The sequence below is a fragment of the Rhinolophus sinicus genome, linkage group LG06, assembly GCF_036562045.2.
Source record: "Rhinolophus sinicus isolate RSC01 linkage group LG06, ASM3656204v1, whole genome shotgun sequence".
Taxonomy (NCBI): domain Eukaryota; kingdom Metazoa; phylum Chordata; class Mammalia; order Chiroptera; family Rhinolophidae; genus Rhinolophus; species Rhinolophus sinicus.
The window spans coordinates 8,067,407-8,092,218 of record NC_133756.1 but is presented as its reverse complement, the minus strand read 5'-3'; the positions used below and the strand labels follow the sequence as shown (position 1 = coordinate 8,092,218).

Genomic DNA, 24,812 nt, shown 5'->3' with positions numbered 1-24,812 from the left:
GGAGCTGGAGAGGAAGGGGCCCATCCCTGCGCCCTCCCCCGGTGGCACCCTTCCCTCCCACCTCCCAAATAAGCACACAGACGGTGGTTGTAGTCTAAGAACGATGGACATTGAGACACTGGCACCAGGCTCACACCTGACCAGCGTCACACCAGGGTGAGCAGAGCAGACAGAGGTAGGGAGCGGACGCCGCGGGGGATACCAGCAAGGGCCTGGGGTTGCTGGGGTGAGGGTGGGAGGGGTTAGCCACAGTGACTCCAGATAGCTGGGTCCAGGGTGGTCAGTCAGGAGCTCAGGGGAGCTGGCAGGCCACACCCCTCTCGGCGCTGGGCATCACCAGGCGGTCAGCGCAGGAAGCAACCTTGGCCAGGGGTGCTTAGGTCTGCCCGGGGAGAGAGAAGACCAGGCTCAGTCCACACTGGGTGGCTAGGCAGCGTCACTGGCAGGTCCTGGCTCCTGGCCCCCTGCACAGGGAGGGGGGAGGGGTGCTGTCCTTCATGCTGCGGTTGAGGCTTGTAGACCACAGTGGAAGGTCCACCTGGGCAAGGCTGGCATCTATGCTGCCCACTGGACCCAACACTGCCCTTGCAGACCAGGCTCCCTCTTCCCAGCCCCCTGCCCCCACTCGCCATGGAAAGCCCTCAACAGAGACAGCACACCCAAAGTAAGGGGGGGCCTGGAGAACCGCCAGCTTCCCCCAAGATCAGAGGACACTCACCCCTGGGGCAGCTGGACACCAGGCCCTGCCTGTACTACAACACGGCTCCCAACTTGTCAGACACCCACGTAGAGACACACCACAGGTCGCTGCTTACTGTCGCTCCTGCAAAGCTTGAAGGGGGTTCCAGGGGGGCTCTGGCCAGTCTCAGGGCCACAGACCCCCTTGGACAACACGGGACGGGTTGCTGGCACCTGCAGTGGGCCCGATATACTAAGGCACGAAGCTAACCTAAGCCCACTGGGACGGGTGGGGAGAGGACAAGCTCCAAGGGGGCCTCGAGCTAGCAAAGCGCACAGTGACCAAGCAATGACGACAGCCTGCCTGTCTGGGCTTCCAACTTGGCACAGGCTGGAGGTGCAGGGTGACGACCCCGGGGTGCTGATGGCTCTTGCTAGAAGGGGCTCCATGTCCTGGCGGCCTCTGTAAAGGCCTCTGGAGAGCAGGAACTGAGCTCTGGTTCGGCTGGCACCCCTGCCCAGGTCCAAAGGCCAGTCCTAAGCTGGATTCCGGGAGGTGGAGGCCCGGCTTGAAAGGTAGTGCGATGACTCCAAGGCCCTGACGCCAGCCTCCAGTACCCTGTCCATCTCCAGCGGGCCCTGCGTGAAGATCCTAAGGAAGGAGCAGGAGCGAGGAGGGGAGAGCGGGCGGAGGGGCCTGGGGCCTCCCGCACACCTGTCCGCAGACAGAGCCCCGGTGACCGGCCGCCTCCAGCTTCAGGGCTGCCTGCGCAGGCCCGGACGCCCGAAGGCCGGGTGCATGAGGTTCTCGGTGATGTAGGCCACCAGCAGGCAGATGACCACGAGCATGACGCAGATGGAGCCGCCTACCGCCGTCATGGCCACCACGATCTCCCGCATGCCGGCAGGCTCAGCGGCGAACTCCACGCACTCGGTGGGCCCGGAGGACTCCGGAGCGGCGGGCTCGGCGCGAAGCGGCAGCGGCTGCAGGCACAGGCGGTAGCGCACGCCGTCGTGCACGTCGGGCAGCAGGTAGTCGCGGCAGGAGGCGCCCAGCAGCACGCGCTCGCACGGGAAGCGCGTGTAGGCGCCGCGCCACGAGCAGTTGAGCGCGAAGGCGCGCACGCGGCGCGCCTCGGCCGGCGGCAGGCGCCACTGCAGCAGCACGCTGCGGTTGCGCAGGACGCTGGCGCGCAGCAGGTGGCCGGCCGAGGCGTGCACCGCGCAGCCGGGCGCCTGGCAGCGGAAGCCGCGCGCGGGGCTGCGGAAGCACAGGCGCCCGCCGCCCGCCTCAGGGCCCTCGGGCAGCACCTTGTAGGGGCACCAGGGCGCGTCGGCTGCCGGCTCCCAGCCCGGCGGCGTCGGGGCAGCCGCGGCGCAGGGCGGCGGCGCGCAGGCGGCCAGCAACAGCAGCAGCGGCGGGGCGCGCATCCTGCGGCTGGGCCGGGCGTGGCGGGGCGCGGGCTCGCGGGCGCACGGGCGCGGGCGGAGGGTCACGCGGGCCGCGCCGCGGCTCCCCGCGCTCGCCCGGCGCGCCGCGCCCTCCGCCGCCGCCGGCTCCGACTCGCCTCCGCGGCCGGTGCGCGTTCCGACCCGGCGCGGTGGCGGCGGGGGCGGGGCCTCTCCACGCCCCGCCCCCTTAACCCTTGCGGGGCCGGGGCCTTCAGGTCCCTGGAGGAAGGGTCTCGGGAGAGAAGGCGGGGTGATGGAGGCGCGACCCCGGTCCCTGGCTGCGCGGCTGGGGTGGGCACCGTGCCCCTCTGTTTCTCGCCGTGTGAGCGTACTTGGGATCCTGGCCCCGCCAGGATTTCCGAGGCTTTCCGGTGGGCTGTGGTCCGGGTCGTGGCCCCCAGGGCAGCTCCGCGACTGCCCCAAGCTAAGTCAGTCGGGGACGCCGTGCCTCTGAATGGGGAGGGTAGGCAGCGGCCTGGAGCGCGCTGGGCCACGGGTCAGGCTACCCCGTCCCAAACTCGCGGTAGGGACCTAAAGTAAGGGTCCCACCCGCCCTGACTGGGAGGGGGCGAGGACCGAAACTTCCCTTCTCTCTCAGGGCTTCTGCCCCTTTAGAGTTGGACAGCACCGACCTGGGAGGGGCGCTGCGCCCCAGGCTTCCTTTGGTGAAAACTTTTTCACTCTTCATACAAAAGAGGCAGCCACAGGGCGGACCACCCTCTGCTCAATCCCTGGGGTAGCCCTCTCCAAGGGCCGGGCAGGGGGTCAGGGCTGGACCAAGGGAACAGCCCCCCACAAGCCCACCTGCTGCGCCACCCGGGGAGGGACACACACTTTCTCCCACTCTTCAGGACTGGCCCCAAGACCCCAGCCCTTCAGTGCCATCCCTGCCTAGACCTCCGAGCATTCAGGACACTCCTCCAGGCCTGCCTGACCTGACGGCGTGAAGCAGGATAATCTCCCGTTCAGGGACCACACTGGGGCTGGGAGGGGGGGATAGCAGCTGTGAGCTTGCAGGTGTTGTGCTCACTTGGGAGAGGGAAAGGAGGGGCTAGGTGGGCGGCAGTGCTCACTGAGTTCTTGGTCCCCAGCCTCTGGACAGCCATGTCCCTGCACACCCTGCCCCCCGGGCCAGCTTCACTAATTCCTGGTCAGTGCTGGGTCTGAAAGCCTCTACTGGAGCCTGAAGCTCAAGGTCAGATCCCCACCCAGGCCCAGCACACCTCATTACCTGGCCTGGAAGGCCCTGACTCCAACACCAGGTCTCTGCAGCTTGTTGGGACCCTGAGCTAGGTCTCCAGGCCTCTGCATCTACCCTGGAGGTGAAGGTTTGAAGAGGGGCCCTGCTTGCCCCTGCCCCTGGCTTCTCCCTTCCCCCAGGCAGAGAGGGCCCTGGGCTCAGCCCCTGTCCCAGCTTCATGGGGGACTCAGGAGGTCCCCCAGGGAAACAGAAAGGGATGGTGATCTGGGGACCCCCATGTCCCCCCCAACCCCGCCCCCCCCAGTGTGTAGGCCAGCTTGCTCACATGGGTTCTAGTGGCAGCCTGAGGGACAGGGACAGGGTTGGGCAGAACAGGGGCAGGTGACAATCCATGGAGGGGCCCCATGCTCTCCAGTGGCCCACGTCTTCAGTGCCATGGCATCTGTGGCCTGAGATCAGCTGTGTGACACATCCATCAACCCAGTCCAGAGAGAAGAGAGGACCTGTTCAGGGCTTTGTGCATCCGCCGTTGGAAAGCCAGTTCGATCCAGCCTGACACCACCCCAGGAAGCCTAGTGTGGCTGTGCGAGCCTGTTCTGGGGCTGGGGGCTCAGCTATGCTTGGCTTTTCCTGGTCAGGGTGACTCCTGGTGGGTTGGAAGGGCCAGCGTGGGGCTGAGGGCTCTGCTGCCCCCTCCCTGGGTATTTCCTCTGTCCAGGGAATCTTGCCTAACTTGGAGGGGGGGAGCACTGTGCCCCAAACGTCCCTGTGTGGGATCCCCTGGGATCAAGACAGGGGAGGGCAGATGTGAGAAACCCCACTTCCCACCTGAGGGTTCTGGGTCCATGAAGCAAAGGAACTGTCCCCAGAGACCATGAGGGACCCCCACCCTTAATCCCATGTCGGTACCCACGCACACCTCTGCAGCTGCCCCTGCCAACGCCCATGGGGACTCCTTCTGTAGTCCTACAGAGTCCCAGGGCTTGGCTGTTTGGAGACACAGGAGCCCCAGCTGCCTCCAGCCACAGCCTGCGAGGAAGGATTCAGCCAGGTCTCCTGGCCCCACAGACAGTCCAGCGATGCTGGGTCCACCAGCCCTGAGAGCCTCTGCTGCTCGGAAATATGAGGGCTGATGGGTCTGCGGGAGCACGTGGAGCTGCTGTCATTTCTGCACCAGTAAGGGCAGGCGGTGATCGTCACACGCAGGTACCCGCTGTATCTTTATTTAATGTTTTCTCTAAGTCTATTCACTTTTTCACTTAAAGAATGTTTTTTAAAAGGAGACTTTATATCATGACCATAAATAGAAGCTGCCAGAAAAATTAGTATCAGACTGTCTTGACTTCTCCAGCTTGGAGGCACCAGACTGATTAAAAAGCCTGTCCCTGGAAGCGTCCATGGTCTTTGTCCTCTCTGCACCCCGACTCCTGCCTGTGCCTTTGCTGCAGCCATCCAGGCCTATCTCAGAGCCTGCAGGCCACTGCCACCCACAGGACCCCTGTCTTCCCTGCTCCTACCCAGACTGTCCCCACCATCAGGTTGTCCCCACCTCTGTTTTCTCACCTACAGAGTAAGGACAGACAGGTCCCGTCCCAGGATCCCCGTGGCCTGCTGAGCTCTGAGTATGGGTTTGGGCAGCTTCTCTGGGTTCCAGTGGCTCTGTCAGACCTGGGCAGGTGGGATCACAGTGCTTTGTGGACCTTTAGGAAAGGAGCCCATGCCCCAAGGATCCCAGGTCACAAAGGAACGTGAGCCTGGCTTGGGACTCCCCCCCCTTCACTTCCTAGTGTAGACAAGTCAAGAGCCTTGAAGGGGATAGCAGTTGGGTACAAAGGGCCATTTGACCACCAGCTGGGTGAACAGACTGATTGCACCTAGTGCAGAGGGGGAAACTGAGGCTCAGAGGGTCCATGAGCTGAGACATGAAGCCAGGTCCCACTCAGAGGGCTTCTGTTGACCCAACACCCTGTGGAGGGAACCAGGAAGTGGAGGGACCTGCAGGGCTTGCTGGTGGGTCCCTCCTGTGGCTCCCAACCTTCCCTCCCTCCTCCCAGGACTGGTTAGGACAGACCTCAGCAAGAGGCGGCTTTTGCCTAAAATGCCTTCAGCTGAGCAAAAGGAGTGTGGAAAGCAGAGAGTAGAATTCGCCTGTGTCATTTCCAGGGATCAGTGTGAAGGCATGTGTGCAAGGTCACCCACCACCCAGTTCCATCTGCCTCTTTTCTGCCCTTGAACAAAGACTCATGGTGCTGGTGGTGGCCAGGGACATCAGGAGGGAGAATAAGGGCTCGGCCTTGTTGGGCAGCCTGGTGTCAGGGCATCAACCAGTGGCTGTGCTGGCCCTGCCCACCTGACCCCAACCCACCTCATCTCAGGCCAGTTTACTGACTTAAATCTACTCAAATTCCCTGGGATATTTTCTGTTTGTCTGATGTTCAGATGTATTGGCATTAAAATGTGCACTGCCCTCATTCCCGCTGCGTTTATGATTGTATCGTGTCTTTCATTCCTAATGAGGAAAAAAAGCTTCACACGTGTCATGTCCCATTCTTGTCAGGAAAAATTCTACTCTACCCTTCCCTGATGCTTGGCAAATCTGAGCTCTGTGGGCCAGTCTTTCTAAAAGGTCAGCAGGTGAGTTCCCGCCTCTGGGCCTGCAGGGACACTGGAGGGGTGGGGAGGGTACGATTTCATCTGTCCCTGCATCCTCAGAAAGTCCAGAACATTCAGTGTCTGTCCCACCTGTCGGCATGTTGAAACCGGGGCCTCGGAGAGTGGAACCTGTCACCTCCAACTCAGCATTGCGATTGGGTATGTCATGGGGCACATCTTGCCCTGGTAAATGCCATCCAAACTGACACCTTGCCTTTCTGAAGGGCACCTGTGTGAGTTCTTTGTGAAACCAGAAGAAAGCTCTGGAATTTCCTTCTTCTTCCTTCGTACAAAAAGTTATGATGAATCTGTGGTTTTGGAGTCGGAAGTCTGTTTCCATTCATGCTGATGCGGTCTATCTTTTTTTGATCGCGTTGTTGTTAGCATTACGCCCCCAGCGGCACTTGCAGGTCAGCCCTGGGGACACTCGTCTGCTCTGTTCACCGGGTCCCCACGTCCTCTGCGGAGCCGCAGTGCGCATGGCCATGCCCAGGCACATGTATGATCAGTGGGAACCCCCAGAATCCATTCACGTGTCACTTAATTATTTAAAATGTCAGCCTGGGCGCAGGGAGAAGTGGGAAAGGATACAGAATTCCTCCAGGATGTCCTGAGCCTCAGCCCCCTGACCCACCTCTGACCGTGCAGCAGCCTGGGCTGTTCTCCTTCCTCCCCTCCTCTTCCTGTCAGCCGCCCGGCCAGGTTTTACTGCATTTTGGGTTGCTCTTTGCCTCTGTAGGATTCTCTCTGCCCGGTCATGCATTTGAGATGACGCTTTCTATATTTTACACAGATTTTCCACTGTTTCCTTGACAAGGTCTTTCAAGTGATCGAATCACCTCGTTGCTGAAAATGGCACTCTGCTCTCTGAATCGTTGGTTTATTTCATCACCTGATATTTTTTTTTTTAGCAGGGGCAAAATCTGGCTCATAAGCACGACGTGAGAAAATGTGTTAGGTGACCGTCTCTCGCCTCCTCGGTCCCCCCACCCCGTCGTCAGCAACGTGTTTTCTTCCACAGGCAGTTATGGGCTTCAGCAGATAAGGGTGTATAGTCTCTCCGCGTTTACAGTCAGAGCATACTAGATGCTCTCCCCTCCGCCTTTTCTCTTTAATGATATGCCTTAGAAACGCACGTGAAAGTTAGGTGACAGCACCCGTAGATGGACAAGCTTTGCTTTCCGTGTTTTGATATCACACACAAGCTGCAAACACTGTCCCCCAACACACTTTCTACACGTGCGCAGAAGTGCTCTGTCCCGGGTCACTGGGTTCCGCAGCCTGGCGTTCAGGTCCCGTCCGGCAGGGGGCGCGCGGTGCGCGGCTGTGGACAGACGGCGACCGCCACCTGCCGGACGCGCGGGGTACTGCTGCGGGCGGCCGCGACTCCCGGGCCAGCACCTCACAGGGTTCTGGGGCCAGTTCCCCTTCGGTCCTCTCCCGTTTCAGAAATGTCCTGGGGGTTCTTGCCTTAAAAAAAATACATGAACTTACACGTTTTTAACCTTTTTATCCCTGTCCTTTTTGTGCCCTTGGCTCATTTTCTGTTTTTCTTACCCACTTGTGTTGCCTCAGCCTTTTGTCTGTAAGTTGCAAATACGTAGTTCTCACAGTTTCTGGACTTTGGCTTTGCCTGTAATGGTTCTGCCAGGCAAACACGCTTTACTTTGTACGGTAACATGTGTCGTCCTTCATCAGGCCTGGATTTGGGCTCGTGCTTAGGAAGTCTTTGCCGTCCTGAGGCTTTCGTGGTTTTATTTATTCTATGTCTAATTTTGATCAATTTGGGGTGTGTTGCTGTGTAAGGCACAAGCTTGAGACTCAACTTCATGTATTAAATGGCCCCCTTGTCCCTAAGGATTTGTGACACTGCCAGGACCCCACATAAATTCCATACGGTGTCTCTGGGTTCTGCTCTGTTCCATACCATCTTAATTATTAATTCTTGGGTCTGAATATGCTTTATCGTCTGGTTGGGTGAGTACCCCTCATTACTTTTACTTTTCAGGTCCCAGAGACACGTTTCTGGGAAAGGTGTGTGAGACTCAGGCCTGAATAGAAGTCTGGCTGGGAGTCTGAACTCACGCCTCCCCTGGGGCAGTGTGGTCCTGTGTCCAAGGCCCTGGACACTCGGTTCTCTCCCACACCTGACCCCGGCCACGTCCCTCAGCCCCCCTTCTCAGTGTCCTTACCTGTGACACGGGACTGACAGTACCATCTGGCTTGTTGGGTTGAGCAAGGCTTAGGTGTGAAAGCACAAGTAAAGGGGTTAGAACAATGCCCAGGACGTAGCTCCAGTCCTCTGTGCTCCTTTTCGGCTCTAAAACCAGTGCCATCTCCTCTGGCGCTGTTCATCTCAGTGACCACATCTCCGTCTGCTTCTCGTACTTTTGGCAGCGACCAACTGTTTTGTACTTCATGGATCAGCTCTTTGCATTTGCCACCCTTTCTGTTTGTGGCTTTCTTCTTCCTTCAGTTTATCATGGACCAGCTGCTGCTCTTCTTGGTGCTGTGATTCCTCCTCACCTGTGTCATACTCAGAGCCTGTCTCCTGTCATCTGCACTGTCCCCTGAGGGAAGGCACTACCCGACTGCCAGCCATTGGCTTCTGCTGTTCATCTTTGGCTACGTAATAGATGTCTTCATCTGTGACACCAGCAGAGTTTCTGTCATAAGAGTTTTTGTTGGCAACACCATTTGATGTTCTTGTCTTCCTCAGTTATCTGAGGTTCAGTTTGCTCTTGCTGAGGAACCAGACATCGACTTCTGGTGACACTTCCACTGCTTGCAGCCTCCACATTCTCAGTGTCCTCGTCACTGTCAAATCCCCTTCTCTGAGGTAAATGAGGACCTTCAGCATCTTCTGTGGCCTTCTTTTGTTTTTTGGACAGTTGTGAAAGTTGTGGTTCCATTCTTTCTTTCTCTAACTTCTTTCTGCTTTTCACGTTCCATCTTTTTAAAACCTTCAAGAATCTGCTAGAAGAGTCTTCCATTCTGTATTAATGTGGAGGCTTCTGCTTCACAGGAAGTGAATGCTGCCAACGCCTGAGTGACACTGTCCTTTCTCTTGGATTCTCAGGAAGTGCCAGAGGTCCTGGAGGTCCTGGCTACCTTGCGATGGGCCAAAAGCAGCCCCACACTGACCGTAAAACTGTCTCACTGGCCCCACTGCAAAATTACCAGGTGGCACACTGAAGCTGTGTGGCGGTTCTGGTTCAGTATGTGCCTGTGGTCAGGGCGGATGGCCCGCTGTCCTGACTTTGCTGTCTTCAGGAGAAACAATGTCCACTGGGCCTGGTATGGGTGGTATCCATGACTGACCTGGAGGGGGCAGAGGCGGGGGGCGGGATGCAGTCCCCATTCTGGTTGCTATATTCTGTTAAAAGTTTGAATTTCCTTGAAAATTCCCTTGATTGTTAGCACCAGATCCCACTGTAGACATACCCTGTCCATTTGGCATCATTCTAGTGGGGGTTCTGCCATTCTTTGCTGTCCAGAAGCTTCTCTGGTCAGTACAAGCTTGAGCCAATGCATCCCCGTTAATCAGGATCCTGCTAGTACTGGAGTGACATGCATCCACTGTGGTTGGTTCCAGGGTCATTGCTGCTCTCCTTGATCCCACATCCTGACTTTTAAAATGTATTTGATTTTCTATCTCAGAAGTTCACCTTCTGCTTAAAATTTAGGTTGATTCAGACTACAGCTTGGAACCATAGCAGCAAGATTACTTATGTCGCACTCTGGTTCTGGAACACCGTTGTCACCACCTTTCCCGTCATACCTCTCCAACCACTTCTGCTTCTTCACAAACAAGACAATTTAACTCCATCCTGACATTCTACTTGGATATAGCAACAGATGCCACAGGTTAAGGTCTGAGTCCTATAAGACAGACACACCCCCATAGACACTTTAGACTCTAATCACAAGTCCAGCTTGTCGCCTGTGTTTCTGATCAACTGGCTATAAATTGGAGGCTCCTATAACCCCATTAGGTTTGATTAATTTTCTACAGCAGCTCACAGAACTCAGAAAAACAGTTTACCTAGTAGATCACCAGTTTGTTATCATAGGATAGCACTCAGGAAACAGCATATGGAAGAGATGCACAGGGCAAGGTGTGGGGAAGGGGCACAGAGCTTCCATGCCCTCTCTGAGCACATCACTCTCCCCACATCTCCATATGTTCACCAACCCAGAAGTTCTCCAAACCCCATCCTTTTTTTTTAATGGAGGCTTTATTTATTACATAGGCATGATTGATTGAATCATTGGCCATTGGTGACTGAACTCAATCTCCAGCCCCTCTCCCCTCCCTGGAAATCGGGGTAAGGCTGAGAGTTCCAACCCTCTAATCACATGGTTGGTTCCCCTGGCAACCAGCGCCCATCCTTAGGGGCTTTTCAAAAACCACCTTAACACAAACTCTGGTTGAAAGAGTTTTATTATGAATATCAAAAATAAACTTTATGACTCTTTTCACTTATGAAATTGAAGGGTTTTAGGGTCTCTTTGCCAGAAATGGAGGTCAAAAAGCAAATGTGGGGGTGGCCAGGTAGCTCAGTTGGTTAGAGCGTGGCTAATAACACCAAGGTTGCCGGTTTGATCCCCACATGGGCCACTGTGGGCTGTGCCCTGGTTAATAAAAAAAAAAAGCAAATGTGTATTTTTTGTCATCAAATATCAGTGCTTAAATCAACAGAAGATGGAAGGTAACTTTAAGGATAGCTACCAGTAAAAGAGGTAAAACATAGAATTAATCCAAGAAGCCCCATCAGAATCCGAGTAATAGGAATCCCATCAAGAGAGAACACAGGAAATGTAAGGGAATGTTCTTTAAAAAATTCCCAAGCTGATGGACATGAGCCTTTATGATAAAGAGAACCACTGTGTGTATAGTACCATGAGTGAAAGGTCCACACCAAGGTATATCATTGTGACACTTGAGAACACCAAGGATAAAGAGAAGATCCTAAAAGCTTTCCTAGAGAACAAACACAAATTATCAGGACTCAAAATGGCTTTGGACTTTTCAACAGCGGCCCTGGAAGCTGAAAGCAAAACACTATTTGTTGGGAGAGAGCCCCAGAAAGCAGTTTCCAGGCTCTCGGCCTCACATAGAAAGGTGCTGGCTCAGGTAGTAAATGGCCATCAACTGTGATTGGATGGCCATCAGCTGTGGCTAGTTGGCCGTCAGCTGTAACCAGTGAGCCATTGGCCACTAATATAACTGCTGTGGCTACGCTAGCCAAAAATGGGGGCTAGCAAGAGGATGGTGGCTAAGCCTCCAAGCGGCGCAGTGAGGGTTGAGAATTGTGTGGCTCCTGTTTCCTGTGTCTCCAACCCAGCCGCCAGCGAGAGTATAGTGGTATGACTCCCCTACCTGTGGCTCCGTGGGTGTTCCTTTTTGGCCTAGCTACATCCTGCGTTCTTATGTGGGGAGCGGGAGCTGAGACCCTGCCTGTCACCCTGCACGACACTATTACTTCAAAAATCTTGAAAGAAATATATTTCCAACCTAGAATTCTATACCCTGCCAAACTATCAATCAGATATGAGCGTAGAATAAACACATTTCAGACATGTACCCTTTCCAGGAAGCTACTAGAGAGGACTGACTTCAGCAAAATGAGAGAGTAAACCAAGAAGGGAGTGGGCACAGGCTCCAGGAAATGGGGAACCCGACATAGGAGAAAGGCAGTCACAATGATGACAGCAGAGAAAAGCTCCAGATGACAGAGCTGTGCAACGGGCTTAGAAAGCAATCAGTCTAGATTGGAACAGGAGGACAGAGGACTCTGGTGGAGAGGTCTCCAGGTATTAAAGTAATAGAACTAATGTGTTTGAACCTTTGGAAAACGTAATCAATAGGCGTGTGTCAAAGGTATTAGATATTTAAAAAAAATTGGTTATGCGTTAGTAAAAAATCTAGGCATAAGAAAAATAGCAGGCAAATATTAACCCAAGAGAAAAAAGATTGTACAAGAATTGGGGCACGGTTTTATGCAGTAACAGGGAGCACGGTCATGAAATTCACCGACAGGTGATTTAATCCTATGGTTAGGGAGGTACCTTGACCATTAGGGGCTGGCGGGGGGCCGGGGGAGTTGTTTCGAGAGCCAACTTCTCATTGACCTTATCGAGAAATCCATAGAAATGTCTAAGTTAATACATAAAAACTAGCAGTCTCTGGTTTAGAAACATGGAGGTTCCTGTCAGCGGAAAAGCTAGAAGAGATGAAAGTATTTGTCTCTGGGAGAACACAGGGAACAGTGTTTTTATCTCTCGTTCTGCGTGAATTAAAGCCATGTACTGCGTTACGTGATTTTAAAACAAATCTCGTTAAAGGAGTTGACTGATCACGCCTCTTCTCTGCGTCCTCAAGGCCCAGCCAATCCCGCCGCAGACAGACGCCCAGGTACCCACAGCCTGTCTCCACGGAAACGGAACGCATCTCCGAACCCAGCTGCGCCACGTAGCGCCTAGAGGGCGACGCGCCCCGCCCTCTGACGCACTTCCAGAGGCCCGGCCCCGTCTCGAAGGGGCGTAGCATCCTAGTCCCAAGGCTGGCAGGGGCGGACACACGGGCTCCGGCCGACTGGCTCCGCGTCCCGGCAATGGGCATGCTCGGCCCTCGGTGGCTAGGGGCGCGCGTCCCCTTACCCAACCGGACGAGGAGCCCGGCCCCTTCCCGTACAGACGCACGCCACTCGGCCCCCGCACCCCCCGGAGTGGTGACAGGCCCGTGAGGCCGCCGCAGTCCGCAACCCTTTGACGACGTGCATGCCACGCTGTTCGACACGAACGCGCCCTGTTTCAGCGGCGGCACAGAGCCAAGCCCGCGCCCGAGACCGCACCCTTTCCGGGGTAGCAGGTCTTCCCATCGCTGTGGGGCGCGGGGCCGGTGCTCCGTCCATCACACCCGACCGGCCGCATCGCCCCCTACGGCCGCTGCGTCAGCGCCGCCGCGGGCCCTCCTGGGAGCTGTGGTTCAGGTCCTCACCCCACTCCCGGCGCCGGCGGGTTGCGGACTACAACTCCCGGCAGGCCTCGCGGCGGCCCCGGGAGCCCGAGCGCTGGGGGGTTTCGGCCGTCTCCGCCGGTGGGCTCGGGCGCGACGCAGCGGCGGGGCGGCCTGGCTGGCGGTTGCTGAGCAGCCGAGGGCCTGCTGGCCGGCCGCCGCACGTTCCGAGGCCGTTCGACTGGCCGGCGGGCCGGCTGACAGACTCGGCGCTCCTCAGGTCCCCGGAGCCCCCGCGCCCAGCGGGGGGATCGCAAACTTCCGGGCAAGTGGAGGGGTCGAGGCGGGGGTCCGGCTGTGGCCAGGGCCTGGGCGGCTTCCGGAGGAAGGGGGATGGAGTGACGCGGCGAGGCGGGGGTCAGGGTCGGTGTGGGGGCCCGGCGCCCCGCTCGCTCCGCCGGCCGGCGCTGGTGACCAGGGCTCAGCGCGGGGCTCTGACGTGTGCAGAGCCAGTGCCGTCAGCGCTCCGGCTTCACTCCGGGCGGCCCCAGACCGACACTGCGGGAGCGGGGCCGCCAGGCACCAGGGAGCTCTGCGGGGCCGGAGGCAGGCCCCTGGGGCGGCCCGGGGTGTCGTGGGTGCTGGCCCGGGAACGGACGTGTAGACAGCGGGCAGACAGGCCAGCCCTGGCCGCGCTGTCCTTTCCGAGGGACTAACTGCGTCTTGGCGTCTCCCCGCCGCCCCAGGGTTGGATGGCTCCGGGCTTACCCTGAAGTCAGTGCCAGTCCCCAAGTCTCCAGGCATCAGGGCTGCAGCCTGTAACAGGCTCAGGGCGGGCAGCGCGGGGACTGGACGGCTAGACAGGTGAGCTCTGGAGCGGCTGGTGGCGTGGTGGTTTAGATTCGGGCCTTTCACCCTGTGGACTCTGATATGCCACGTCTAAGGGGTTTTGCTTGGTTTGAGTGTGTGGTGGGGGTGGGGTTGATAAATAATCCTGTCTTTCTTCCTTTGAGTTCAGAGCCAGTTGAAGAAATAAGCACAGGTGCCAGACAGACTTCTGTTGGCACCAGCGGGACTGGGGATCAGGCAGCCTAAGCGTGTGGAAGCCCCGGCAAAAACGTTCCTTCCTAGCAGGCGCCCTCTTCTATCATTCTACTCTGGCCTGTTGGTCCAGATGCAACAAGTATCTGAATGTCATCCCGCCCGAGACTGGCCTTGTGCAGTGACTGGGCCGTGCCACTGCAGTCTGCAGGGCGCCTGAGGGTCCATCTGGGTGGCCAAGACTGGGTGGTGACCACCCTGCACTTCCTTTGGGCCTCTCCCAGCAGGTGTGCTTGGGCTGGGCCCCGTCCAGGTTCCTTGGCTCTGTCTCAGGGCTTCAACCCCGTCCTATGGGCCACAGCCCTGGGAACCCAGGATGTCCACCTCTGCTACGTGACAGGAGCCTGTTGATGGTGCCACACATGGTGTTGATGCCAACAGCATCGTCAGGCATAGCCCGGTGCAGGGAGGAAGCGGAGTGGCTGCCTGGTATCGCCTGCCGTCGCAGCTTCATGCAACTTTATTTTTCTGAATAAAGGCATTTTGCCAACTTCCAGCCAAATGTGATTTAATCTGTACGGCTTTTTAAGTTCTTCCAATAAAATAGTCACAAATAAGGGAACACCTTACTCGTACACCATCCCAGTTCATGGTTTGTAAATAGCTCTGCCCCCCAAGAGCTGGAGGTTCCTTGTGAAAAGGGAAATGAGCAGCCAACAGGACAGACCCACGTCCACTTGTTTGGTTGAGACAGTAAATGCTGAAAGTGTGAAACTGCCTTTTAAAACCATTTTTCCCCAGACTGGCTGGCTGGCTACCTGTTTGGTTTGCTGAGGTCTGTGTCGCAATGGCTGCTGGTTTCCAACAGGAGATCTTGCTGGCTGAGCACATTTGTGACCCAGGGAATAGCCGCTAAATGTCTGGGGTGCAGGCACGAGGCCGGTGTGTGTTCTAAGGTAAGTTGCAATCCTGCTAAAGCATGTCTGACGCCCGAGTTCTCACGCCCTGGTGGCCTCAGAGACGTTTTAAACGTTTGTAGAGACAGACTCTGAGAGGGGTTGGGTGGCAGCCAGGGGCCTTGCCTGTAAACTGAGGAAAATGGCCGAGTACAGCATTTCTGCAAAGGGAAGAAAAGAAATGACTCTGGGTGAATTTCCTGATGAAATGGGGGTTCCCTTCCTCCCTAGCTCTTCTGGGTTTCATGGCTGCCTACCTACTCCTGACCCTGGTCCGTTCCCCACTTGCCACCCCTTCGCTCAGACTCCAGTGGGACCTTGTCCGGTGAGGTAGTGAGCTTTGACAGCGGGGACCTGATGTCACATGGGCACCATCGGCCATGTACTGGGCCCAGGGGAATGCCAGTGACAAAGACCAGGCAGGGAAGTGGGTGGAGGGAAGTGGCAGAGAAGACTGGAAAGCCATCTGGCCCACATCGTGAGGGTCCTAGAATGCTGTGCCAAGGCTTCTGAGCCACAGGAGCCAGGTGCCTCATTGCTATGGCGAATACATAGGGGCAGCCGCAGGCATGGCTGAAGGCCCTGCCCAGGCTCCGTGTGATGCCATGTGGGACAGAGATGCTGAGGCACAGGGCAGACTCAGAGCTCCAGGGAGGCAGCAAGGAGGCTCCCAGGCCATGGTGCCACCAGGACAGGACGTTCCTCTGCCCCCTCCAGCTGTGTCCCACGTGGCTCCCATGAGGGCCGGCCCTGGGAGGCTGGTGGTGGTTCACTGGCCAGGGCTGGAGGAGCACTGTCTGCCTGTGCTAAAAATACCGGATGTGAAAGCAACAGGTGCTGTCCAGGGGCACCTTGTCACAGGCAGGCCTGCCCTGGTGACCCTACCCTGCTGCTCCCTGTGGGGCCATCACTGGCAAGGCCTGGCCCTGGGCCTGATTTCCCACAGAGCCTGTCAGGCACCGCCTGTTCTCTGCCCATTCCCCCAAGGGCAGGGCCGGGCACGAGCCAGCTCTGCCCCCAGTCTTACTGCAGATGGTCATGCAGTGCGTGGTCTGGAGCTCTTAGGCCAGCAGATGGGCAGGTGTGGCGGCTGGCCAGGCAGGCTGAGAGGCTCGTTCCAGGGCATGCGGCCCGTCTGCGACCACAGCACTGGCCAGTGGCACTTAGGTCCTTTTCTGCCCCAAGTCCTTTATCTTGGTGTGCGGCCAGTTTCTGGGCTCTGCAGTTGGGGTGCTCCCTGCAAGCCCCGGACAAGGGCTGCCATCTTGGCAGTCAGGCCATCGACATGTGGCCTCAGCCTCCTACCTGGGGCTACCTCATTGGCAGCTGCCACAAGTGTCAGGCAGAGCAGCACAGCGTGGGCGTGGCCTAATGGCAAAGGTGTCACTGCCCCTTAGGGCACAGGCCCCACCCCACAGCTCCCCAGCTTGGGACCTGCCACACTTCCCTGCCCAGAGTCCACCAGAAACGGTTGTGGTCAGGGGTCATGCCTTACCCCGCCCCTACGTTGGCCAGAGTGGCTTCGTTCCAGGCAGCCACAGGCCCAGACAAGTGTGAGCAGACGAGCCCAACTAGAGGTCCCTGCCTGCAGGGGCACCCCAACTGGCCAGCTTTTCCCAGCCACGAGAACATGAGGTCCTGCTCCACTGGCACAGTCTCCAGAAATGCTGTGGTGACTGCTGCCTTGCATTCTGGGAATCCCCACAAGTCCCTTCTCCTCCAAGTCCAATTTTCCCTCTTAAATCTTTCAAATCCATTCATGTCGCAAAAGATCTTTATTTAAGAATCACATAAGGGTGATGAGCGAGCCAAGTTTGCAAGGTGAACAGGCTTGCATTTCCAGATCAGGAAATAATACAATCGCGGATCCTGGAGCCCCCAAGGCCGCCTCTGCTGCTGCCTCCCTGGCTGATGCCCTGGATTGGCTTGTCCCGTTTGTGAACTTTCTACAGATGGAATTGGGCAGTGGGGGTGTGGCTGCTGTTCCCAACTGCTGCTGGTGGAATGGGTGGGTTCCCACTCCCTTGGGGCTAAAGCACACTTCATGTCCCAGTTCACCCTTGAGGACACTAGGAGGGTGCTGCTGTGCACACGTGTGCCCCCCTCCCCCGTCTGGTACATGCCAGGAGGGGTCAGGACCCAGCAGTGGGGCCAGGTGACCTCGAGGCACTGTGCACCAACCTGCGGGTGGTGGGTGGTGTCACATTGGTGAGCAACGGCCTGTTGACCAGACCCCATGTGTTAGTCGTTGGGTGGCACCTGTCCAGTGTTTGCCCGTTTTCTGTTGGGGTGTCTGCTGTGTTTCTTTAGCTGGGCCCTCTTTCCACATTCCGGGTCCAAGTCCTTTGTGGGTTGTGCACACTGCAGATGTGTCCTCTGAGGCGTCGCCACCTTTGCGGTCCCATGAACAGTGGCTCTTCTCTCTGGCTGCACAGTGTTTCCTTGGGACAGTGTTGTCTTACCTTTCCTGCTGGTACCTGCGATCCACATCCACTCATTTTTAAACAAACGTGTTGATGGCCCACTGTGCGCCAGCCACCCAGAACTGGACCTATTAGCGGGCACTTGCTGAGGGGACCTCCCCTGCTGGCTCTTGTCCCTGGCTCTCTGGGGATCCACTGCTCTCTCACCAGCACTGCCCCCCACTCTGCAGCTCACCACAGGGCAGGGTCTCACTGCAGCTGGAGAGGCTTTACAGCGAGGTGTCCAACTCTTCCTCAAGAACGGGCCACCACCGCCTTCACAGCTAGTCAACCCTCCTGCCTGTGGGCCTCCTTGGGGCTCTAGGGCGCATGCTCACCACGCTTCTCCCTGCCCCAGGGCAGTGGCACGTGCCCTCCTCCCCTCCCTGCTGAGCTCTCCCTGGCAGCCCTCCTGGAACCAGCGAGAGCCTGAGGGTGCCTTCTGCCTGCAGGTCCCTGAGCAGCCCAGCCCCGCCCACCATGGACCCGGACCCGCAGGCGGGCGTGCAGGTGGGCATGCGCGTGGTGCGCGGCGTGGACTGGAAGTGGGGCCCGCAGGACAACGGTGAAGGCGGAGTGGGCACGGTGGTGGAGCTCGGCCGCCACGGCAGCCCCTCGACTCCCGACCGCACCGTAGTCGTGCAGTGGGACCACGGCACCCGTACCAACTACCGCGCGGGATACCAGGGCGGGCATGACCTGCTGCTCTACGACAATGCCCAGATCGGTGCGTGCGTGCGCGTGCGCCCCTGGGCGGGGGTTGAGCCGCGCACACTCGCTGACCCTGCCCCGCCCTCAGGCATCCGGCACCCCAACATCATCTGTGACTGCTGCAAGAAGCATGGGCTGCGGGGCATGCGCTGGAAGTGCCTCGTCTGCTTCGACTTCGACCTGTGCACACAGTGCTACATGCAAAACAAGCACGACCTCACGCATGCCTTCGAGCGCTACGAGACGGCCCACTCGCGCCCGTGAGTTCTGTCGCCGCCACTGCATAGTATGCTGCTGACCACCAGGTGTCAGTGCGAGCGCGGGGGTCCCTGGCAGCACTGGGTCCCACCTCGTGATCTCCAGGGTCTCCTGATAAGCACCTCGGACACCCTGGGAGGCCTTGTTCCTGGCGAACCGGAACTGCCCCCCCCCACCACTCCCCAGGGAACACGTCAAGTCCTTCCTGAGCCATTTCCTAGAAGGGTGGCCAGGGGCCTGGGCATTGACCCCACCCCCTGCAGAAGGCAGTCATGTCCACTGAGCAGTCTGCAGAGGTTGGTGCTATGGGTGGCACCACCCCCAGAGCCAGGCGTGTCTCCCCAGTGCAGCCAGCATGCCCTGGGCCACCCCCTGAGGGTGGCCTCTATATAGCGGTGCAGCCAGCATGCTCTGTGGAGGCTCAGGGCCGGGCAGTGGACGGCCCCACTGGGAGCCAGACCCTAGCACGGCTGGGGAGGAGGCCACTGGGCTGGGGTCGGCACCCAGATGGTGCTGTCACCTGTGTCTTGACACTGCACATACATGGTGGGGAGGTGTGCACTTGAGATCCCAGCTGCCCGCTGGCCGGCCTGGGAGCAGGGGTCAGCTGTCTGGGTGCCATGGCCAAGCCTGTATTCCTCTTTCCTCCAGGACCCAAGTGCTGAGCCCTCCCCTGGGCCAGGCCACACACCGAATGCAGGGGACAGCCCTAACAAGCAGCACCTGGCTCAGGGGTGGGGGGGTGAGTAGGGCTAGAGTGACACAGGGGCTGCGCTGTGAGGGTGGCATCAGGGAAGGTCCCTGGAGCAGACTCACTCCAGGCCCGGAGTGTGAGGGCACTGGCCTGCTGGGCCAGCCATCCCGGGGCCTGTGCCATCACCGCTGCCCGGCATGGCCAGGAACCCACTCTCTTGCAGGGTCACACTGAGTCCCCGCGAGGGCCTCTCAAGGGTCCCGTTGAGAGGCATCTTCCAGGGGGCGATGGTGGTGCGCGGCCCCGACTGGGAATGGGGCTCGCAGGATGGTGAGTAGAGACCAGGGTGGGAAGGTGGGGGCTGGGCAGGCGCTGGCTGTGGCTCGGCCTCGTGGCCCGGGCTAAGCCTGCCAGCGGGACCGCTGTCTCCCCAGGAGGGGAAGGGAAGCCAGGTCGTGTGGTGGACATTCGTGGCTGGGATGTGGAGACAGGCCGGAGTGTGGCCAGCGTGACGTGGGCTGATGGCACCACCAATGTGTACCGCATGGGCCACAAGGGCAAGGTGGACCTCAGGTGTGTGGGAGAGGCGGCCGGCGGCTTCTACTACAAGGAGCACCTCCCCATGCTGGGTAAGGGCTGCCCAGCTGCCCTCCCACCCTGGCTGGCCCCAGCCTGGGGGTGGCCACGGGGACAATGGGAGGACGCTGCCTGAGCGAGGCCTGCTGTCTGCCCCTGCCCCCAGGGAAGCCAGCAGAGCTGCAGCGCAGGGTGAGTGCTGACGGCCAGCCCCTCCAGCCGGGGGACAAGGTGAAGTGTCTTTTAGACACAGATGTCCTGAGAGAGATGCAGGAAGGCCACGGCGGGTGGAACCCCAGGATGGTGGAGGTGAGCTGCCCCGCCCACTGGCCCCGTGCCCTCCCCTCCCCACATCCTCTGGACCCCCAGCCACAGCCTCCACGACCTGCCACAGTTTATCGGACAGATGGGCACCGTGCACCACATCACAGACCGTGGGGACGTGCGTGTGCAGTTCAGCCACGAGACCTGCTGGACCTTCCACCCTAGGGCTCTCACGAAGGTGCATGGGGGGCTGGGCTGAGCCCCACCCACTCGCTTCTGCACCTCTTCCTGAAGGAGGAAGGGGCGTCTGGTGGGGTCCTGAGGGGATGAGTTCCATGGAGAGGGGACCCAGGTGTGAAGGGACACAGGGCAGGGCACGGGGAACACTGGTGGCTGGGGTGGGCAGGCGGGCACTAGTGTCTCTCCTGAGGACTGGAGGAGTTCCGCGCTGTGCTCGGTGGGAAGCAAGTGCTTGGGCTTCCTCTAAACTTCTCCTTGTGGGTGCGCGTGGGCAGCACGTGGGAAGGTGGATGCTTGGCCCAGGCAATGGCCTTGGAAAGGCATTTGGGCAGCAGGATTTCCCAGATGGGACATGGGGGAGGTGGGAGGTCAGTAAGGGACAGGCAGTGGGGAGTCACAGACGGATGCTAGGAGGAGGTAGGTGCCAGTGAGGGGACGTGCCAGCACTCAGCACGGGACTTGGCATCCGGGATCCCTGGAGGCCTTTGAGGGGACACGGCGGGGTGGGGTGGGGGTGTCATGAGATGGTAGTTTGTAGAGTCCTGTGCAGATGAGGGCAGGGGTGTGGGGGAGGTGGCCCCATCCCATCTCCCATGCTGTTCTGGCCTCACCCTATGCTGCTCAGGCTCTGCCCCCTGTGTCCTGGGGCCCTGCCCCCGCACCCTTCTAGTCTGGCCTTGGACATGCTGCCTGCTTCCCCACCTGTGTGCAGGGGCAGGCCAGCCTTGGGCTCAGCCCAGAGCTGGCTTCCGTCCGTCTGGTCTGAATGCCACTGCCCAGCTGCCTCCCAGCTGTCACTCCCATGGCTTTGGGGCTGGGACTGCCCATTACCTGTGGCCCTCATCCAGCCAGACACTCTGGTTGTGCTTTTGGGCGTGGGCTAGGGTCAAGTTCAGGCCTGCCTGTCCCGTGGATCTTCCAGGACCCTGGGCAGCCACACCTGCCTGGAGGCCCTCACGGGCCTCTCTCTCACTCAGCACAACTCCTTCTGGGTGGGCGATGTGGTGCGGGTCATCGACGACCTTGACGTAGTGAAGCGGCTGCAGGCTGGGCACGGCGAGTGGACAGATGACATGGCCCCTGTGAGTTCCCCCCACTCCACCTCCCTCACACCCCTGGGAGACCTGCCTGTGACCCCACGCTCTCCCCACTCAGGCCCTGGGCCGTGTCGGGAAAGTGGTGAAGCTTTTCGGAGACGGGAACCTGTGTGTGGCGGTCGGTGGTCAGCTGTGGACCTTCAGTCCCTCCTGCCTGGTAGCCTACCGGCCCGAGGAAGACACCAACCTGGACGTGGCTGAGCGCGCCAGGGAAAACAAAAGTGCGGGCACCCAGCAATGGCGGCCAGCAGGAGGCCAGGCTGCCCCCGCCATTTAACTTCAGCCCTCCCCCCACCCCAGGCTCCCTGAGCATCACCCTGGACAAGCTTCGAGCCCAGAAGAGTGACCCGGAACACCCAGGGAGGCTGGTGGCCGAAGTGGCCATGGGCAACGTGGCCCGGGCGCTGGACCTGCTGTGCAGGCACCCAGAGGAGGCAAGTCCCTGAAGCCCCTCCCCCAGCATCCTGCCAGCCCCTGGGAGGGGGCAGCAGGCTGGGGACTGACCTGCTGGCTCTCCTGGCAGGTGGACACCAAGAACCAAGGCAGAACCGCCCTGCAGGTGGCTGCCTACCTGGGTCAGGTGGAGCTGGTGCGACTGCTGCTGCAGGCTCGGGCCAGCGTGGACCTGCCTGACGATGAGGGCAACACGGCCCTGCACTATGCAGCCTTGGGGTGAGGCCCGGGCGGGGTGTGGGGGCCGGGCGTGCAGTCCGGCCAGTGGGCACAGCGCCCTGGCTTCCTCTCCAGGCACCAGCCTGAGGCTACCCGGCTGCTCCTGAGTGCAGGGTGCCGAGCCGACGTCCTCAACGGCACCCGGAGTGCAGCCCTGCACGTGGCCGTGCAGAGGGGCTTCCTGGAGGTGGTGAGGGTCCTCTGTGAGCACGGCTGTGATGTCAACCTGCCAGTGAGTGCTGGGTCCCCGGCCCTACCCCTCTGACCCAGCAGACAGTGGCAATGACGTGCCGCCAAGTGACCACTGCCCACCACCTACAGGATGCCCACGGTAACACACCCCTGCACTGTGCCATCTCCGCCGGCGCCGGTGCCAGTGGCATTGTGGAGGTCCTCACCGAGGTGCCGGCCATCGACGTCACTGCCACCAACAGTCAGGGCTTCACCCTGTTGCACCTTGCAGCCCTCAAGGGCCATACGCTGTGAGTGTGGGGTGGGCACAGAGCCCTCCGCCTGGCTCCTGCCACCTGCTGGGCCACTTTGGGGATGACCCCCCAACCTGGACAGACCCCTCTGCTCCCACAGAGCTGTCAGGAGGATTCTAGCTCGGGCACGGCAGCTGGTGGATGCCAAGAAGGAGGACGGTTTCACGGCGTTGCACCTGGCTGCCCTCAACAAGCACTGGGATGTGGCGCAGATCCTCATCCGGGAGGTGTGGACATGGTCACCGACTGGCCCCAGGGTGGGCAGGACTCGGAGCCCCGGGGTCCCTGGGCTGAGACTGTGCTGACCCCTCCCCAGGGCCGCTGTGACGTGAATGTTCGAAACCGTAAGCTCCAGTCCCCACTCCACCTGGCGGTGCAGCAGGCACACGTAGGGCTGCTGCTGCTGCTACTGGACGCTGGCTGCAGCGTCAATGCCGAGGACGAGGATGGGGACACGGCCCTGCACGTGGCCCTGCAGCGTCATCAGCTGCTGCCCCTGGCGGCTGACGGGGCCGGGGGGGACCCAGGGCCCTTGCAGCTGCTGTCCAGGGTGAGGAAGTGTGGGTCTGGGTGCTGGAGCGGTGGCACCTGGCTGCAGGCTCCAGGCAGGGCCTGAGGGACTGTCCACCTGGGTGACAGCAGCAGGGAGCCAGGCCCTCTTGGGGGTGGGGCAGCCTAGGGGACTGCAGTTTGAGGAAGCCTCTTCTGTAGTCCCAGTGTCCACAGTGTGGTCAGCTCCCCTGAGAATCTGTATTCCTGTCCAGCTTGGGAAAAGGGGTGGCGGTGGCAGTGGTGTGTCAGAACCCGGCCTTTCCCCCGAGGTCCCTCCGCCCCCAGCTGCCAGCCTCAGTTCTAGCGGCTTCACACACGGGGGTGAGGGGGCGCCTCTGCCCCTGCCCCAGGCTCAGGGCAGCCGGTGCCCGCAGAGGCTCCCTCAAGCCAGCGTTCCACCCTCACCGGTGTCTCTCTGCTGCCCAGCTACAGGCCTCGGGCCTCCCCGTCGGCACGGAGCTGACAGTGGGCGTGGCGGTCGCCTGCTACCTGGCGCTGGAGGGCGCCGATGTGAGCTACGCCAATCACCGCGGCCAGAGCCCACTGGACCTGGCTGCAGAGGGCCGTGTGCTCAAGGCCCTGCAGGGCTGTGCCCAGCGCTTCCGGTGAGCTCGGTGAGGTGGGGGGCGGGCGCCCGGGCCCGGGCCCTTTCAAACCCTCTCTTCCGACTGCAGGGAGCGGCAGGTAGGCGGGGGCGGAGGCGCGGCCCCGGGCCCCAGGCTGGTGCTCAGCACGCCCAACACCGTGACGAACCTGCACGTGGCGGCGCCTTCCGGGCCCGAGGCCGCGGAGTGCCTGGTGTGCTCGGAGCTGGCTCTGCTGGTACTGTTTTCGCCGTGCCAGCACCGTACGGTGTGCGAGGGTGAGTGCCGGGACGTCGGGGGACCCGGGGGACCCGGCTCAAACCCGTCCAACCGCGCGCTCCGCCCCGCCCCGCCCCCCCCGCAGAGTGCGCGCGCAGGATGAAGAAATGCATCAGGTGCCAGGTGGTCATCGGCAAGAAGCTGCGCTCAGGTGGGTCGGGCGGGAGGGGTGGGCTCGGCCCCGGCCCCAGCCCTGGCCCGCCCTGATTTCCCCCCTCCGCCCGCTTTTAGACGGCACGGAGGTGGCGAGCGCGGCGCCCCCGCCCGGCCCGCCGCAGCTGGTGGAGGAGCTGCAGAACCGCTACCGGCAGATGGAGGAGCGCATCACCTGCCCAATTTGCATCGACAGCCACATCCGCCTCGTGTTCCAGTGCGGCCACGGCGCCTGCGCGCCCTGCGGCGCTGCGCTCAGCGCCTGCCCCATCTGCCGCCAGCCGGTCCGCGACCGCATCCAGATCTTCGTGTAGCCGCGCCCCTGTCGCTCCGGAGCCACGTCCCACCATCGCTCTCGCGAGCCACCCTCCCCCCCACCGTGTTTTATAAAAAGATTCACGGACTTAGCTGCCTGGTGCCTGGCTGGGGCGGGGGCCGGGTGGTTCTCTGATCCTCTCGCCCCGGTGACGGACGAGCCGCGGCGCCGTCCCGCCCGGGGTCCTGCATCCCGGGCTGACCTGACCGGCCCCTCCTCCCTCTGGGCCCTGCTCTTTGGCCAGACGCCGCGCCCAGCCCCCTTCCGACCCGCGCGTCCTGCCCTTCTCTGGACTCGGTCCAGACTCCTGTCCAGACCCCGGCCTCTGGGCCAGAAATATCCTCCAGACTTGGGAACAGGCCGCCTCCCACCACCCTGGTCTGGATCCGAGAAAGGATGGGGCTCAAAACGCCCCGTCCACCCCACTGGGGACCTTCCCGCCATCCCTGGCTGCGCCCCTCCCCCTCGTCTGTTCCCCTGGGCGGGCCGTGGAGACGGGCTTGGACAAAGCAGGACCCGGTTCTCGCT

The 24,812-nt window shown here is 60.1% G+C and overlaps 2 protein-coding genes and 1 long non-coding RNA gene across 8 annotated transcripts; 1 reads left to right on the top strand and 2 right to left on the bottom strand.

The window, feature by feature from the left end:
* Positions 1 to 87: 87 nt before the first annotated feature.
* On the bottom strand, positions 88 to 2,240 carry FNDC10 (fibronectin type III domain containing 10). 2 transcript variants are annotated; one of them, XM_074334295.1, is made up of 2 exons: positions 719 to 2,240; positions 88 to 464 (listed from the first exon to the last, which is right to left on the bottom strand). In XM_074334295.1, exon 1 carries the CDS (start codon positions 2,107 to 2,109, stop codon positions 1,435 to 1,437), a length of 675 nt encoding a protein of 224 aa, XP_074190396.1. In that variant the 5' UTR covers positions 2,110 to 2,240; the 3' UTR covers positions 88 to 464; positions 719 to 1,434. The 2 variants fall into 2 exon arrangements, with proteins under 2 accessions (XP_074190396.1, XP_074190397.1); XM_074334296.1 differs by having other exon boundaries at positions 88 to 382.
* A 10,255-nt stretch (positions 2,241 to 12,495) lies between these two features.
* Positions 12,496 to 24,375, top strand: MIB2 (MIB E3 ubiquitin protein ligase 2). Of its 5 annotated transcripts, none has more exons than XM_019712104.2 (21): positions 12,496 to 13,269; positions 13,691 to 13,808; positions 14,854 to 14,941; positions 17,856 to 18,130; positions 18,203 to 18,374; positions 19,290 to 19,396; positions 19,501 to 19,695; positions 19,809 to 19,951; positions 20,037 to 20,144; positions 21,124 to 21,228; positions 21,302 to 21,464; positions 21,544 to 21,677; positions 21,767 to 21,915; positions 21,991 to 22,147; positions 22,237 to 22,397; positions 22,501 to 22,627; positions 22,717 to 22,950; positions 23,379 to 23,557; positions 23,627 to 23,814; positions 23,901 to 23,966; positions 24,047 to 24,375. In XM_019712104.2, exons 4-21 carry the CDS (start codon positions 17,884 to 17,886, stop codon positions 24,280 to 24,282), a joined length of 2,871 nt encoding a protein of 956 aa, XP_019567663.2. In that variant the 5' UTR covers positions 12,496 to 13,269; positions 13,691 to 13,808; positions 14,854 to 14,941; positions 17,856 to 17,883; the 3' UTR covers positions 24,283 to 24,375. The 5 variants fall into 5 exon arrangements, with proteins under 5 accessions (XP_019567663.2, XP_019567662.2, XP_074190386.1 ...); XM_019712103.2 differs by having other exon boundaries at positions 12,497 to 13,269; positions 14,787 to 14,941; XM_074334285.1 differs by lacking the exon at positions 20,037 to 20,144 and having other exon boundaries at positions 12,498 to 13,269.
* On the bottom strand, positions 16,698 to 17,860 carry LOC141572072 (uncharacterized). Its single transcript, XR_012497116.1, has 2 exons — positions 17,123 to 17,860; positions 16,698 to 16,887 (listed from the first exon to the last, which is right to left on the bottom strand). It is a non-coding gene; the product is annotated as an uncharacterized LOC141572072 (long non-coding RNA).
* Positions 24,376 to 24,812: the final 437 nt, after the last annotated feature.

Excerpts from the sequence above, each read along its gene's own strand:
- FNDC10 (XM_074334295.1), bottom strand. The coding sequence starts at position 2,109 with ATGCGCGCCCCGCCGCTGCTGCTGTTGCTGGCCGCCTGCGCGCCGCCG.
- MIB2 (XM_019712104.2), top strand. The coding sequence starts at position 17,884 with ATGGACCCGGACCCGCAGGCGGGCGTGCAGGTGGGCATGCGCGTGGTG. Across the intron at positions 19,952-20,036 it reads GGAACCCCAGGATGGTGGAG|TTTATCGGACAGATGGGCAC; the intron begins GTGAGCTGCCCC and ends GACCTGCCACAG. Across the intron at positions 22,951-23,378 it reads CCTTGCAGCTGCTGTCCAGG|CTACAGGCCTCGGGCCTCCC; the intron begins GTGAGGAAGTGT and ends TCTGCTGCCCAG.